The sequence below is a fragment of the Clupea harengus genome, chromosome 14 (assembly GCF_900700415.2).
Source record: "Clupea harengus chromosome 14, Ch_v2.0.2, whole genome shotgun sequence".
In the NCBI taxonomy this organism is placed as follows: domain Eukaryota; kingdom Metazoa; phylum Chordata; class Actinopteri; order Clupeiformes; family Clupeidae; genus Clupea; species Clupea harengus.
The window spans coordinates 18,998,492-19,016,159 of NC_045165.1; the positions used below are offsets into that span (position 1 = coordinate 18,998,492).

The 17,668-nt window shown below is 46.3% G+C and overlaps 1 protein-coding gene across 2 annotated transcripts in view; it reads left to right on the plus strand.

Annotated features, from left to right (window-relative positions):
- The window catches only part of bcl11ba (BAF chromatin remodeling complex subunit BCL11B a), a 55,264-nt gene that overhangs the window by 12,715 nt on the left and 24,881 nt on the right, over positions 1 to 17,668 (plus strand). For both annotated transcript variants that reach the window (XM_031580017.2, XM_031580016.2), the window contains exon 2: positions 4,659 to 5,171. In XM_031580017.2, the coding sequence (XP_031435877.1) occupies positions 4,659 to 5,171 (513 nt within the window). The remainder of the gene's footprint in view (positions 1 to 4,658; positions 5,172 to 17,668) is intronic.

Below are 17,668 nucleotides of genomic sequence, written 5' to 3' on the forward strand. Positions count from 1 at the left end.
GCCAGCATGCGGTGTGTGTGTGTGTGTGTGTGTGTGTGTGTGTGTGTGTGTGTAGGGGTTGTGGGAAGAGGAGGCAAACAGAGATGGAGGACTGTCTTACGGTCTTGTAAAAAGGCAGAAGAAAAGCAAAAATAGACAGTGTTCATTTTGCAACTCTCCTTTATGATGGGTGGATTTGAATGATTTGCTATCGAAAACTAACTACCTATCACAGATATCTGTGTGGGTATTCATGTAGTGTTGTCTGACTGAGACCATTTTTATTTTTGTGTGTCTGTTCTCTATATGCATATGTGTGTGTGTGTTTGAGAGAGAGAGAGAGCAGGACAGAGGGAGAACACAGGTGTGTGTATGACTGTGTGTGTGTGTGTGAGAGAGAGAAGTGAGGGGGGTCCCTGACTTCTCTGCCTTTGAAGTGTGTATCAGCGGCATTGCATGTTTGTGTGCTTCCTGTGGTCGCCTTGCAGTGCAAGCAATGAGCACAACACACACACACACACACACACACACACACATTTTCGACCTCACGTCGTGCATGGCTGTTCATTCCACCGTTGGCCTTGTATAGGCTCCTTTACCACAGACGTGTGACACTTTCATGTAGGTTCAAGCAGGTTCTCACACACACACACACACACACACACACACACACACACACACACACACACACACACACACATACACACACACACACACACACACAACCACACACACACACACACACACACACACACACACACACACACACACACACACACACACACACACACACACACACACACACACACACACACACACACACAAACACACCACACCACACCAAACTCAAACTACCAGCAGTCGCCATCTCTTCACTCATTCCTATGTCACAGTAGCACTGGCTTACGGAAGCCCAGAGGACTCACACAGAGCAGTCTCAGCTTTCTCTACTAACAGATGTAAATGATTTGACATGACTGGGAGCTACCACCTGCTTTTTAAAACTGTAAATCTCCAACGTTCTGGTACAGGATGTTCTTCTGTGTGAGTGTGTGTGTGTGTATGTGACCTGGATGTTTTGTATATATGTCTGTCTGTCAGTCAGTCAGTCTGTCTGTCTGTCTGTCTGTCTGTTTTCGTGCACCTTGTGCACCTTGAGTGTTGCAGGATGTAGAGAAGAAAGAAAAACCCTAGTACATACCACAGATTCACAAACTGACACACCTACACAAACCTACACACACACACACACACACACACACACTCAAACACACACACACACACACACACACACACACACACACACACACACACACACACACACACACACACACACACACACACACACACACACACACACACACACACACACACACACACACACACATGCCAGTAGTTACCGGTGTTCACATAAGCACACTTTCACTTTCATAGACACAGACACACACACACCTTTCTCTCTCTGTCATACACACACACATACATACACACACACCTCTCTGTCATACACACACACACACACACACACACACACACACACACAGCTCAGTCATACAGTATGCTCCCAGTCTTTCCCGCATCGTGTTCTGCTCCACTGGTCTCTTCAGTGCGTACTTAACATTTGCAGGAAATGGTCAGTGAGTTAATTCTATTATATCTCTCTCCTTTAATGTCAGAAAGAAAAGAAAGGAGATGTTTAATCATAAATGACACGCCGTTCTATAAAACGGACTCGCAAAGGCCTCGGCTTTACTGGGTCAGTGGAGTCGCAGGAATACTATGTTACGATGATGTCCATAATTGCTAAGTATATACTGCACTCTCTCATTGTTTATTTACATATGTGAACTGTGGCCTAATTTAATGCACAGATGGCCTGATTTAGCCTTGGGGCTGTCTTGGCTCCCTCGGCCTGTTCTCTTTCTTTGTGGGGGTTGGGTTATCTTCCTCAGTCATCTTCTGTTAGGTTCTCATCAGAAAGAACGCAGAACCCTGGCACGCAAACATCCGCGGCACACGCTTGTGAAGGTGCAGCTGATAATGCCCTCAGCCTGTAATAGCCAGTGACCAGCACTCTAACTGCATGTACTGTAATGTTTTTACTACTACTATCAGTTTTACAATTACTATTACTCCAGCAACTACTGGACTTACTACTACTCCTAATTATAATGTTAAGTTGTAGTAATGATTAAATATTGACAACTATATTAATATAATAACATGTTATAATCATTGTGATCATATCCTCATATTTGCCTAGTACATAAATAGTTAATGGTTATTGATTAATAAAACAATATTGTATAGTAATATTAAATAATATTACAAAATACATTGTTAAAAACTACAAAAATGAATGAAAAAAATCAATAAATTAATATTTTTAGGTTCTCTACCCCTTCCCTTACCCCATGTTACGTGCATGGAAGTCAGTGTGTGTGTGTGTGTGTGTGTGTGTGTGTGTGTGTGTGTGTGTGTGTGTGTATGTGTGTGTATGTGTGTATGTGTGTGAGTGTTTGTGTGGGTGCGGGGGTGGGGGGGTGGGGGGGGGCATGCTCACTTCAGGCATAGTTTGACATTACAAATCTGTATGCATTTATAATTTGGACCAGTGACAGATTGCAGATGGATGTGCAGCCTGGTCTCCATTCATCATGTGAAATTAGTGATGAGGAGTGGGGGTCCGTGGGCGGATGTAAACATGGCTACCTGTGTATGTGGTAGCGTCTGGGGTGTGTGTATGTTTGTGTGTGTGTGTGTGTGTGTGTGTCGTCAACATGCAGTCTGCTGTGATAGATCCCCCCTGCACATATCATACAGGCATTCCAAACCTTCTCGTCTGCTATAATAATAGCAAGCACATGGGGATTTATTTATGCATTCACCTTCAGATACATATTCTGTGCATATGTCCGTGAGGCTATTAACCATGTTTGGTTTGGCTTCTCAGTTAGCTTGTCACTGTTATTTGATCATATGCATCTCCTGGGACATTGTGTTGAAATGTGTCATATAAGTCCTTTCTGTCAGGCAAGGAATCAGTTCCCACCCTCCCCACACCGTCCCTCCACTGATGTTGCAGTAATGCAGTAATGCAGCTCTCCATCGCATCCCTCCACTGATCACTGATGCAGAAATGCAGCTCTCTGTCTCTTCTTTGTGTTTGTTTTAGGAGACAGTCTTTAGAAAGAAAGTGATATACATCTTACGGTGATAACTGTGGTAAAATTAAGCTAAAGAAAAAAACGAACAAAATAATTCACATAAAAACCCAACTTCCTATCCTCAGATTACTGTAATATGAGTACCACACACCCCCAGCCCCACCCCCCAGTCACAAAGCTCAGAGTGTGGCCACAGTTCTGTTACCCTGACCTGCACACACACACACACACACACACACACACACACACACACACACACACACACACACACACACACACACACACATCCCAACAGCATTTCTGAGAGGAAGTGAGGAGGTGTGAAGTGGCAGTCGCTTGCCGAGTTGTTTATCTAGATCTCATGATTAGCTTGGCACAAGGGGGGAGGGGAGAAGGAGCCGTCCAGCATAACATGAACACAGCTAGGTGCCCGTGCTGTATTTCTGTACCTCAGCCTCACCAGACGTGCATAACATTACCACACAGCTTTGTGCCCGTTGCTCTGATGCCTTCAGGAAACTGCAGTTGAGGAGGAGAAGGGAAAAAAAAAGAAAGGATTACAGAGAGCTGATTGTGGTCACTTTTTAGAAGGATAAAAGTCAAATCGTAAGATGGAGAGTGAAAGGGGCTGGGTGGCTGGGTGGAGGTGTCCGAGGTAGTTGGAGGGTTAGAGCAGAGGGGGGTGGGGGTAATTAGAGGTAAAGGGGGTAGATGGAGAGTGTGGGTAGGTATAGGAGTGTGTGTGTGTGTGTGTGTGTGTGTGTGTGTGTGGGGGGGGGAGTGGTGATTTGATCAGCAGGGCCCCATGCTTTTATGGTTGTGCAAATACCTCCCCCCGGCCAAACCTACTGTCTTACTCCACACACTACTCCATCTCTCTGCATCTCTCTCTCTCTCTCTCCCTCTCCCTCTATCTCTTTATCAAGGTCTCTCCGTCTCTCAACTCTCTCTTTTTCTCTTTCTCTCTCTTTCTGTCAACGTCCCTGTCTCTGAATCATACCTGCCTCACACATATACACAAACATAAAGTACACACACGCACACACACACGGTCGAGCTGATTCACTACTGTCGTCATGCATAGGTGTACAAACACACAGTGAATTAACCGTAGGAGCCTCCTCCTGGTCCCAGCAGTCATTTGTGGGTTATTTTATCGGTCTGTTGATGCGTTCACTGAGACACAAGCTGATGCAACCTCTGGCATGGCTGACAGTGTAGAAGTTTGTGTAAATGACGTTAAACTAACGGAAGGAGAGCCCAGCATTCTAGATCTAGTGACAAGGCGTCAAGTTTAGACATTCCCTGTGTGATACTAGACCACAGGTTCTTTAGATTAAGCTGAGGCTGGAAAAATGGCCTGCAATGTGTGGTCCACTTGTCATTTTCCAGGGTTTTCCAAAGTTACAGTGTTTTGTCTGCCTGAATTTCTGAATGTTTTGGAATTACATAATTTCACTCTCTCTCACTTTGTCTCTCTTTGTCTCTCTCTCTCTCGTCCCCCTCCACCAGCGGACGCTGACCATGCGGACGCCGGGTTGGACGTGCCCGAGATGCCCCCCAACTCTCACCCCCACCCTTACCCACACCCGCACTCGCACCCCCTCTCCCACGCCATGCTGGACCCCGCCGCGCCCGGGCCTCTTCCCTCGGGGCTGGGGGACCACGACCTGCTCACCTGCGGCCAGTGCCACATGCCCTTCCCTCTGGGGGACATCCTGCTCTTCATCGAGCACAAGAAGAAGCAGTGCCAGGCCCTGATGGGACACCACGGCTGCTACGACAAAATGGCTGACCGCAGCGGCCGAGGAGGCGGAGGAGGAGGAGGAGGAGCAGGAGGAGGAGGAGGAGGAGGAGGAGGAGGAGGTGGCGGCGGCAGCCCCTCGCCACCCCACCAGCGCCCTGGGCTGCGGAAAGTGGTTGAACCGGTCGAAATTGGAATCCAGGTGACTCCCGAGGAGGAAGACGAGAGACTGCTGACGCCCCTGAAAGGAATTTGCCCCAAGCAGGAGAGCGTCCAAGCAGGTAGGTCCTCCTCACTCGGCATTCTGGGAAAGAAAAAAACTCCTCCTCTTTCTGTTGGTCTGACATGAAGGAGCGAGGAGAGGGGTGATCTGCCCTCTGCAGAGATGCCCCGTTCATTCGTGTCCACGCTAAACACAGCACGCACGGGTCGAGAGCCCTTCTGTATGCAAACAAAGCTCCGAGGCTAAACGAGGGGGCTTCTCTCAACTGTCTCTGGTGCCTCTAGAAAAAAAAACTAGAAGATCTCACATCTTGTTTCCCTGATGCACAGCTAAAGTAGGAACACACACACACACACACACACACACACACACACACACACGCGCACACACACACACACACACACACACACACACACACACACACACACACACACACACACACACACACACACACACACACGTGGCCCAAATTCTCTACAGACATGATTACTACAACACCAGTCATGATATTACCATACGCTGAATACGCCTCAAAATGCTCCGCATTCACAGCAGACACACATACTTACACACCAAATGCACACACCTACACACACCAAACAGACTCCAAAAAAAAAAAAAACAAGGCCCCTCACGCCTAGGCAAGACTCACAGCTTCCTGTCTTGATTGTGCCCCCCCCCCACCCCCAGTCCTTCAGAGGGCCTGTTTTTCCTTCAGCTGATTTCATTAGGGGCGCGCACGCCACGCAGGGCCAAACACCACATTACAGACTCAAAGCTCTAAACCCCCTCAAGGACTCGGCTCGGCTAGTTGAAACAAATTGTGCAAAAACGTGACAGAGGAGTCGCCCCGCTCTCGTGGAGACAGGCAGACACTGAGCCATCTGCTTGAAAGGTGAAAAGCTCATTAAAATTCAAATACGCCACCAAAAAAAAGAAAAAAAAAATAGAAGGGGATTAAACGGAGCTAGCCTCCTATTGAATGGGGTAGAGAGGCAGTTTAGTTTAGACCAGCTTCAGGGGGAAGAACTCTCACAGTTATCTTCCCAAGCAGTGCCGTGGAGTCCTTCAGAGAGAAGCCAGGAGGATCCGCGGGAATAGGACTCATAAAATAATACTCTGGGCTGGACAAAGTTACCGGAGGGAGAGGAATGGAGTGAGGTCTGGAGATGGGATGGTGAAAGACTGTCTCAGTCTTAATAACTACCTCTTTTTCTTCTTCTTCCTCTTCTTATTTTCTTCTTTGAGCTCTGCAGTCTTTATTTGTGTAGGTTACCACACGGCATTAAAGACAGTGTACTCTGCGGCACCACAATACCTCACGTGTTTGAACAGGCTTAATAATCAGCACACAGCTCACTTACTACATCCCCTCATGTGCTGGTTAGGACTTAGACAGTAGCAATCATTTCCTTGAACAGTAACGAGACTTTCTATTCATTAGGAAGAGGACATTTACTGTACATTGATGCCCCACAAACTGTAGCCGTATGCTTCGCCATCCTGTAAAATAGCCAATGCACATTTCAGCACTGTGATGGTATTGCCTCAGAGGCCACACAAAGGCCCAGACATGGCTGCAGTGTACACGCAGCCTGCCATTATGACTCTGTGGTCGCGTCCTGGTCACGTTAAACGCTACTGCTGACCATTGTGTGCAGTGGAAGCCAAGCCTTGGGAAGGTCTCGCTCGCGCTTGTAGCTGCTTATGCAAAGCCCCCGTCAGTTGCCTCCGGTCGGGAGTGTTTTTACACACGCAGAGCAAATTGAATAATTTAAATTTAGCCAATCTCGCACATGTGAGGTAATGGTCACGCTCCAATTCTTGGAACCACACAAAGGAAAATCGCAATATTTTCCCACAGTTGTCTTGCTGTGATATGTGTTCCCCATTTGTTTTTAAATCAAAGGCCAGTTTCTCTATGGGTTGTGAATAACTGCGAGTGCTAACGGCTTGAAAAAGAAACATTCAGCTTAAGATGTCTGCCTGCCCGTGTAATCAGTCATTGCATATATTTGCATTCCCCAGATGCTTTTGTCAGGAGACACTGTGAAACAACTACACTGAATTTTGCAAACACGTTTCATACATGCTTGATAATTACTCTGTCCACATATACTGTAAGCTTTAAACATATTCAAATATTGTGTAAATTGACTGTGCACAAATCTCACTTCTGCATTTTACATCACGAAAAACATGAAGTTCCTCCTGTTCCTGTTCCTCCTGCATTAGTTTGTGAGTGAATGTGGAAGAGAGAGGAGGATATAAAAAGCAGACACAAGACATTTCAAGAAATGATTAAAACGCTTAAATGTCACCTGGTGCATTCCGCAAAGCATTCCCCGGCTGGTGTGATGTCATAATTACCTCCCAGCAGGTCGGAGAGTTCTTTTATGCTAAATCCTCCGTTGTTCTGTTTTGTTCCTCTACTAGTGTGAAATAGAGAATGACACAAGAACCACGGCTGCCTCTTGAAAATAGCTGCGGTGTCGTCAGACAATCATTTTCATTACTTTTTTATTCATATTTTTTTTTTCTTGAACAGATCCATCTGTCAGCTTCTAGTACACAGAGAGAGAGAGAGAGTTGGAAAAAAAAGAAGAATTGAAAAGAGAGAGAGAGAGAGAGTGTCAGCCACCACACACAAAACCAGAGAGCTAATTCTGAGCAGAATAACATTATTGTTGCCTGAACCCTGAATGGTTGTAGATCTCTCTCTCTCTCTCTCTCTCTCTCTTTCCTACTCTTTCTCTCTTTTTTTATTTTTATCTCTCCTCGCTCTCTCCGTCTCAGTCTAAGGCTGACATATGAGCTGTGTTTTGACAGGCCTTAAACTCGTCCGCTTCTCTCGCACGTCACCCTCCATCACATCACCCAGCTGCGAGTGGCCTCTCGCCCATGACTGACACTGCCCAAACAGGAAGAGGCGGGACCTGTCAAACGGCTTACTTCCTGTAACAAAGAAACCTGACTGTGACAGCCATCATTAGTTCAGTTCCCTTTCAGGAGGGGCTTGTATGATTTGTAGCCTAATTCCTACTGTGTCTCTATTATGCATGTGCCTGTTAACAAAGGTAGCTATCTTGTTCAGGCTTTAAAGTTATTGTCACAAACAATATCTATGTGGCCATTATATACACACATAATAGCCATCAATTGTTCCTAGAGACAGTTTATACATATAATGTGCCTAGAACTGGAAATGTAATACTGAAAGTATGAGAAAATTACTGAATTGTGTTACACCTTGAGCTCCCCCAAGGGCATTTTACAAAGATGTTAGATCTTTGAAAGTCTATATTGGCTAAAATAGAAATAGGCTCTGCACGACGTGTTCACCTACTATTTCTGCCTTTGGTTATAATAATTAATAATATAATACGTTTTTTTTTCTTCTTCTAGAGTGTATGAAAAAGTCAATGTTATCTTAGAGTATATAGGGCAGCTATTGAAGAGGAACCACTTGAGGGTTGAATTCAATATTTCTGGCTGAAATATCAGCAGGACGCAGGCTAGCTGAGCGCCACATTGTGTTGCCACTTAGCCTTCTTAGGTTTCAGTGGAATTTAATTATATTTAATGGCCCTAATTAAATAAAATATGACATTCGGCATACCCGGAGGCACAGAGAGACACTGCTGTGGGCGAGAAAGAGAAAGAGAGAGAGAGAGAGAGAGAAAGAGAGAAAGAGAGAAAGAATGTGTACCAGACCCCTCAGAGAAACATCTATGCAACATCAGCAAGCACAAACAGTGGGGCTAGAGGAGAGGCCAGTGGAAACAGCCTGATCCAGATCACACTCAGATACGCATATACAGACATACTGTAGGATAAAACAGTCTGATCCAGATCACACTCAGATACGCATATACAGACATACTGTAGGATAAAACAGTCTGATCCAGATCCCACTCAAATACGCATATACAGACATACTGTAGGATAAAACAGTCGGATCCAGATCCCACTCAGATACGCATATACAGACATACTGAGAAGAAAATGAAAGAAAAAGAAAAGTTGTAAGCTGTCCAACTTAGGATGCCTCCCCTCCCCTAACTTCCTGTATCAACCGCCACATGGTGATGTATGGCTGTAAGATATTGTGGGGACAGTTATGGCCTTTGCCATGTGAATGAATAGTAAAGCTTCTCTTCACACATTGAATATTTGTCGCTGAAACACTATCACAAGTACACTAATGTAGACCCTCACAAAAGGAGCAAACAGTAATCTGTGTTTGTCTCACACTGTTTAGTTTCAGGACCAGGAGATCTAGGCTCCTGTCAGCCGCTGCCAATGCTTTTGTGTGTGTGTGTGTGTGTGTGTGTGGATGTCTGTGTTTGTGTGTGGATATGTTTTATGTGTGTGTGTGTGTGTGAGTGTGTGTGCCTGTATCTCCCGGCACAGGCGTCTGGCTTGTGTTGAAAGGTTTACACGGCTAACAAGTGCATCTGTGGGGAGTCATCCCTGACCCCTGTCTGGCCACAGCGGCCTGCTGAATTTTTCATGAGGCGTGTTACTTTTATAAAGATATTTACCTCAAACACACTCTCCAGCACAGCTGCTCTCTCCTTTACTCTCTCTCCTTCACTCTCCCGCTCTCCCCTTTACGCTCTCTCTCTCCTCCATTCTCTCTACTCTTTACTCTCTCTCTCTCCTTCACTCTCCCTCTCTCCTATGCGCTCTCTCTCCTTCATTCTCTCTCCCCTTTACTCTTTCTCTCTGCTTCACTCTCCCTCTCTCCTTTACTCTCTCTCTCCCTCTCTTCTTCATACATTCTCTCTCCCCCCCCTCTCTCTGTGCGATCTTGCCAGAGCACATCTCATCCTTTTCATCTTCCCAGATATCTAATGACACCGGAACATGTCTGGCCCAAATCTGGCCCACAATCGACCGCCATGTGTGTGTGTGTGAGTGTGTGTGTGTGTGTCCGTGTGTCCGTGTGTGTGATCTCCCCAGGCCAGCTCACATCTCTCACCTCACCTCTCCTCTCCTCTTCACATTAAGGTTCCCAGATACGGCTGGGCTCTGGCTTAGGTCTGGCCAACCTCAGGGCCAGTTCCACTCCACAGGCGGCTGCTATCTGCAGTCTGCCCTCCCACACAGATCCACAGGGCTGCATGCGTCTCCCCTTCACTGATGCACTTGTAGGCCTGTGCAGGGATTTGGGTTTCACCTCAGAGCGGACACAAAGCTAAATCGCTCTCTTTATTTTTCAAAAAAGCAACCATGTCACAACCATTTATTTGAATATCAGCCATCTGCACCTTTACATATCAAGAAAGGCTTCAACTGTTGGTCTCCCTCTGTGTTCAAACGTGCATGTTTTAAAAGTGAGATATGAACTGATTTTCTTCACCCAATTCTTGTGTGTATATGTCACCTGTTTACACACTGTGGTACAGAGCAAATTCCATTCATCCAAATCACATTCAGTTATTCCATTCATGTTTGTAAAGAAAGCTTTGAAAGGTACTGTGTTTTCAGTGGCACAGGGTAAAATACTGTTTTGTTTGACATTGTCATTGCTTCGCTTTACACATATCCTAAAACCAGTGTTTGAAAGATAAATGTTTCCGATAAAAATGACAAAAACTCTGACATTCATACCTAGATTATAAAACATAACGCCATGAAAGCTGAGTTCATCTCTCAGCATTATATCAACTTGTACTCATGATTATAACACATAAGATATAAAAGAGAAACTCATGATTATAACATATAAGATATAAAAGAGAAACTCATGATTACAACGCATAAGATATAAAAGAGAAACTCATGATTATAACACATAAGACAAAAAAGAGCTCTTGACTCGATCCCGTGAGTGTCCCCTCCCCACTGCCGATTGGGCAGTTCTAAAATGATTGCCGGGGACCCCAGCCTCGCTGGCCTCGCTGTAAGGCTGCAAAGCGCCTGGCCAATCTGACTTCCTGTTGGCGAGGCCCACTCTCCGCTCTCTGCTTACCTGCGTTTGAGCTCCTGCCCAGAAAGATTTGCTCTCCTTCTCCAGATGCCAGCTCCGGCTGCCAGGCACATAGTCAACTGTTGCATGAGATGTTTTCACACCAAAAAAAAGGGGGAGAGAGGGAGAGAGAGAGAGAGAATAAGCGCTGCTTACAGCAAATGTAGTCAGACCTGAGACATGGGCTCTGTTATAATACAACGACTGTGTGGTTTGTGTTTTACACAAATACTGTCTCTTGTTCACACAAGGATGTGCACAGATATGCACACACACACACACATACACTCATGCATATGGACATCAAACACACATTTGCACTCAAAACACTCACTCACGCCTGCACACACACACACACAGACACATACACAGACACACACGTACTGTCGTGTCTCAGAAAACATCTTAATCGAGAGTAAATGTTTCGACTGCGGACCCCGACACACACCCTGCAAGGGGCTCTTCAATAAGTAATGACACATGCCAGGCAGTGAAATATTGAGAGCATGTTTTGGTAATACTGCACACATGCTTTATATTTTTCTCAATTAAAATTCACAAAGGCCTGGTTGGGGGTGGGGTGAGGTTGGGGGGGGGGTTGCAGAGAGGCGTGTGTGTGTGCCAGAATCGATGTGTGGAGATTATGTGTGTGAGGTGAAGGTGCGTTTGATTTAATGTGCTGTTTTAGAGCGATTACTCCTGCTGGTGAGCTTGTGTTTTTGTTGTTTCAATAAAGCCAGGAGAGGCTGGCTAGAGAGGCCCGGTTTGAAGTGGTAATTGCTCACTTTTGTCTTGTTCACCCCCTCTGCACACACACACACACACACACACACACACACACACACACACACACACACACACACACACACACACACACACACACACACACACACACACACACACACACACACACACACACAAGCACACACCATTCACATATCTGTTCTCTCTCTCTTTGCCTTTGTGCAGTGCTGTTGGCAAGGTTCTGACGAGAATTCATTTTGGTCCGCCCCCACCTCCGGTTCCAGCCCTAACACAACGTGCGTTTCTAAAATCAAATGTCACCGTATGCGGCAGCGGCAGGCCTGATGCATATTTAACACAGCTGAATGGGAGCCAGACAGGTTTGCATGTGTGAGGAGCCTAGCCTGTGTGCTTCCCTCACGCTGCGGTAGCTGCCGCTTGGAGGCCTTTCCTTCCGTGGTGTAGAATCTCCTGTCTGCTCCAAGCCTCGAATGTAAACCTCGTTCTTATCAGAACCGTACCGTCGGCTTCCCGTTGGATCTCTGTGTCGAGGAGCTGTACGCTTTAACTGTGTGTGTGTGGGTGGGTAGGGGGGTCCATCTAGTCCTCTCCGTTTCAAGGTGGCAAAGCATACGTGTGCGTTTGTGTGTGTGTGTATGTCTGTGTGTGTGTTTGTTCACTGCCTCGCAGCCATTGTTTTGCCTAATATGTAATCACGCTTCAAAAAGCTATCCCTAAACTATGCGTCTCTTTCATCTGTCTCTCTGGCAAGAGGGGGCGGCGTGTGCAGCGTGCTCGGTGTGGAGCTGCGCAGAGCGACGCGGCGTGGCGTAAGCTCGCAGAACGTGTAAACATGCCATGTGCTGCCTGTTTTAAGTGATGCCTGGACTAATCGGCGGTGGATGGCTCAGCCAGGGCTTTTGTGGTAGACGTGCTAAGAGATTCTCCTACACTGGTTTTGGTTAGATGTCCTAAACGCGTTGCTTTAGAGGGAGCCTTTTCGATGAGGTTCCCTCTGTGTCTACACTGTAGTTAATCTACTAGTTTGGAATTCAGGAAACTGCTACCTTTTACTTGGGGTTTTGAAATAGGTTCCAAATCCTCTCTTTTGGGCTATGTCCAGGCACAGAAAAAGAGAAAGAGAGAAAGAGAAAAAAAAAGCCATCACCATTAATAGACCATAAAATGGAAAAGCTGCATCTATGTACTTCTTAGCATCTTCAAATCCTTTTCAGATTTTTGCCTCGTTGCTTTTTCTCCAGTTAATCACTTTGCACTCATTTAAATATTAAAATTTTCTTTAATCATCAAAGGCACTGAGCTTCATGCATATTCATATCCTGAACCCCCCCCCCGCGCTTCTCCCGTATTACAGGTTCATTACCTCGCTCTAAAGCCAAACACTCATTACCAGGAGCCAGCTTTTTAATTGCTGACGCCCGGCCATCATCGCCTTAGCACCAAGATTTAAAGTTCCATGATCCCGAGAATGGAAAAAAAGGAAGAAGAATTTCTCAGGTTTAAAATAACTGAACATACTTTTTATATATTCTCTCTGCTGTGAAATGTGGAAGGATAAGGAAAGAGAGAGAGAGAGAGAGAGAGAGAGAGAGAAAGAGAGAGTTGTGTACAAGGGAAGGGAGAGGAAAACCTGTTCTTTGGCTGCGGCTCTGAATATTTGTCAAGAGGCTTGACGAAAGTTGCATTTGCATAATGACTTTGTAGTTCTGCATTAATAAAATTTGCATATGAAGCCGTGTTAATTACTCCTGATCAGGCTTTTTTGCATTCATGCATGGTAATTTTCTGCGACTTGCGAGAATTGATGTCCTGGCGTCAGGACTGTGATTGGTGTTGGTGGTGGCTGAGGAGCGTAGGGGGGTGTGTGTGGGGAAGGTTGTGTGTGTGTGTGTGTGTTTGTGTGTGTGTGTGTCTGTGTGTGTCTGTGTGTTTCAAGGAGAGAGGGGGGTCAGAGAGAGATGAGGAGTGGAGGAGGTGGGGTCGGATGTTGCTGGGTGAAGGAGAAGATGGCTGGTGTGTGTGTTGTGTGTGTGTGTGTGTGTGTGTGTGTGTGTGTGTGTGTGTGTCTGTGTGAACTTCTTTATTTCATGTACGGCTCATTGCATTTTAAACACTTATTTGCCTTAGAAATAAAAGGATATTTCGGTGGAAATCTGCAACATCACACCATAGATGAAAATCATTTGCATGATTCACACTGTATTCAACATGGAGGAGTTTATTGCTGTTTGTTTGCCTCTAGTAACCATAACTTCTTGGCAATAATCATCACTTTAAGAGACATTCAGTAAATTCACTTTCCTTTATTGTTGCTTATCATGATAAAAAACTAAACATTATTCACATCCAGTATATAATCAGTGTATTTGCTCTGAAAGTATTGCTCTGAAAAACCTGGTTACGATATTCAGTAAATATTCTTTGTAGATTGATTTCTACACCTCAAGAGCGAGTGTTTGAGCTGCTGGAAAGAGCCCTGTTGAGCTCAAGTATTCTCTTATGGAATTTTGGCCCCTCACTTGTGGTTTTGGCAATAGCTTCACACAGCAGTGTGTGTGTGTGTGTCCAAGATCAAGACCGTGTGTGGGAGAGAGGAAGAGAGAGAGAGAGAAAGAGAGAGAGAGACAGTGTGTATGTTGTGTGTGTGTGTGTGTGTATGTGTGTGTGCAAGATTAAGACTGTGTGTGTGTGTGTGTTTGTGTGAGAGAGAGAGGGCTAGAAAGAGATAGTGTGTAGTATGCCTGTATTTGTCCTTGCATGAGCTGTAAGCTTTTTTGTACAGTTGGTTCTCTAGTCATTTTAAATATAACAGCAGAATTAAACACAGAAGTTTTACCGGCGGGGAGAGTCTGGGGCCCGTTCCAAAACAAAGAGATTGTAGAACCGACAGCCGTGCGGCACATGACCGACACACTGCGGAGCAGGCAGGGTTTGACAGCTTTTGGCAAAATTTCAAATTTGAGATTTCAGGTTTTTTTTTTTGTTGTTGTCTGAGTGCTTATTTGTATCATCACAGTGGTCAGGGTCACACCAAAGACATTCTTAAGCAGTAGCAGTTTGTGTTGTGCGTGTGGAAAGGACCTCATGTTTTGGCATGTTTTTGATATTGAAATGGCTGAAAAGCTCTGGCGACTCTGGCATGAAGGTAATAGGCGCCGGCGCTGTTCTGAATTGCTGGCTTATCACCTGCTAGACAGAGGGTTTTTAAGAGGGCAGGGAAAATTATACTGCATTATCGCTGTGACAATAGAGGCATGCTAATTCCCAAATAGATCTTCTTTCATCAGTGTGTGCCAGTAGGTCACAGTATATCATCTTCCCTCTGGCTAACGGCAACACTATTTGTTTGTAAATGTATACTTTAGGAGCACGGTGTAAATGTTTGTCTTCCTCTCCCCTCTCTCTCTGTCTCTCCCCCTCTCTCTCTCTCTCTCTCCCTCCCTCCCTCCCTCTCTCTCTCTCTCTCTCTCTCTCTCTCTCTCGCTGTGTGTGTGGTGTCAGATCGTACAGAGAAATGAGAGTAATGAAAGGTTGGACACACATGACTGAGATGCTGAGGGATTGCAAGCTTCTCCCAGCCACACACACACACACACACACACACACACACACACACACACACACACACACACACACACACACACTCACACACACACACACACACACACACACACACGTGGTCCTGGTGTTTTTTTGTCTTTGTAGGCAGGGTCCAACATGGCCACTCCTGCTTGGTTGCTGAACAGTCTCTCGCAGTGAACAATCTGTCTTCACAGACCTACTTCCACCAATACCCAGACCTCACCCATTTATGCTGTAATTTTGGGTTTCCGTGTAAGCTATTAGGACTTTTTGTCTGGCTATTACTGGTTTATGTCCCCAAAGAAAAGCATTCCTAGGCTTAATTAATATGCATATGTTTTTGTGCAAACATGGAATTAATGAGGGTATTTTTAGGATGTACTGTTGCAAATAGACTGTTTGATCCAAAGGATCCAATGCAAAAAAAATGTGTCAGAGGTGTTGTACTGAGACACATTCTTTTTGTGGTAGTCACGTGGTAGCGTGACTTAATTTTCCAACCACATTAACCAATGTGTATATATCTAACATGAGCAGTGGGGTTAACAAGAACATTTTGAAGACGCTGGCGACACACACACACACACACACACACACACACACACACACACACACACACACACATATACACACACACCCACATTGCTGCGAAAGCTGACCCAAAGCCCTACAGCCCCCCCACAAGCTGGTCCCCCTGACCAGGTCCAGCCATCAGCACAGCTAGACTGGGAGCCACCCACCTCACCTTCCAACTGTGCCACCCTGGCATTAAGGAGTTTTAAACTTAAGGTTTAAGGTAACTTACAGCTCATAAATCCTATTAAAATCTCCAAAAGTGAAGACTGGATCCCCCCCCTCCTGAAATGACACAATCATTTGATATTTTTTGCCAGAATAGGCTCACCCCCACCCCCACCCCCACCCCCCACGTCTCTTCCTGGCTTTTTCACTGTGCCGCATCTTAAAAGGCCTCGCTTACAGCGACATTCACATGTAAAAGAAGCTTCCGTGTTTGCCTCCTGTGCGTCGTCACAGTGGCTGCATCGAACTGACAGTGTTTGTTTTTGTCGCGAGCGAAAGCAGCCCCCATGAAGATTTGAATTTGTAAAGCGGGGGAAGCGGGCGGGTGCCGTACTGCGTTCCCCGTGCGGCTCCGCTCCGCTCCGAGCTTTTGGAGAGGTAATGTGAATCGTAAGCCCCCCCGGGCCCCGCGAGGTCTAAGCAGGCCCAGATCGGAGCTGTGGCGTGTGCGTAGCGGCAAAGCGGCTTTGACGGAAATGGATCGGCGCGAACAATGGCGCTACAGAGAGACGGATGCGCTGGACAGGATGGGATTACCAGGTTAGCGCAGGTTCGCCCCGCAGCCACTGCCGAGGTTCAGGCCGGGCTTTCGGCGCCACGGAGCGTGTCGGAGGGAATTACGCCCATCTCACTCCCTAAATCCGGACCGTCTGACGACGAGGCCCCTTCAAACACAGAGTGTTTCCTCCACAAAAGGGCTGTTGCGTGTTGAGCGGAGGAGAAATCACCACTTAACAAAAGCTAATTTTTCACTCTGTTAGCCGGGAGGATTAAGGGCCAGTGGTGGAATAATGCAAACTTTGTGTTGGTTGGTGGTGCTGCTGGCGTGTGCTGGCTAAGAATGTAGGTGTGTGTGTGTGTGTGTGTGTGTGTGTGTGTGTGTGTGTGTGTGTGTGTGTGTGTATGTGTGTGTGTGGGGGGGTGCTGTTAAGGAAGGAGTTAAAGAGCAATTACAAGCTTGAGAGTGGCTGTATGTCACTGACGAACATGCAGAGCACACGCAGAGTCATCGAGTAGGACCACTGCACTATGGAGATTGCATAGAGGCAGCAGTGGTGGTAGGAATGTGTGTGTGTGTGTGTGTGTGTGTGTGTGTGTGTGTGTGTGTGTGTGTGTGTGTGTGTGTGTGTGTGTGTGACACATGAGGGCGGCAGGCTTGACGAATGCGTGCTGATCCCCTTGTTTAGGGGGTTTTAAGTCTGCCCAATTTCACATGCTAGCGCTCGGGCAACCGAGAGCCAGGCGTGCAGCGGCTGCAGAGAGACAGAGATGCCTCGCCACACTTAAAGCCGTGACGCAGCCTGCAATATTGATATTTGTCATCCTTGGTTCTCCCTTGCCCCCCCCCCCCAACCGCACCCCACCCCCCTCTCTCTGTCTCTCCCACTCACTCTCCCTCTCTCCATTTGTCTTGTCCCCCTTGTCTCGCCCTT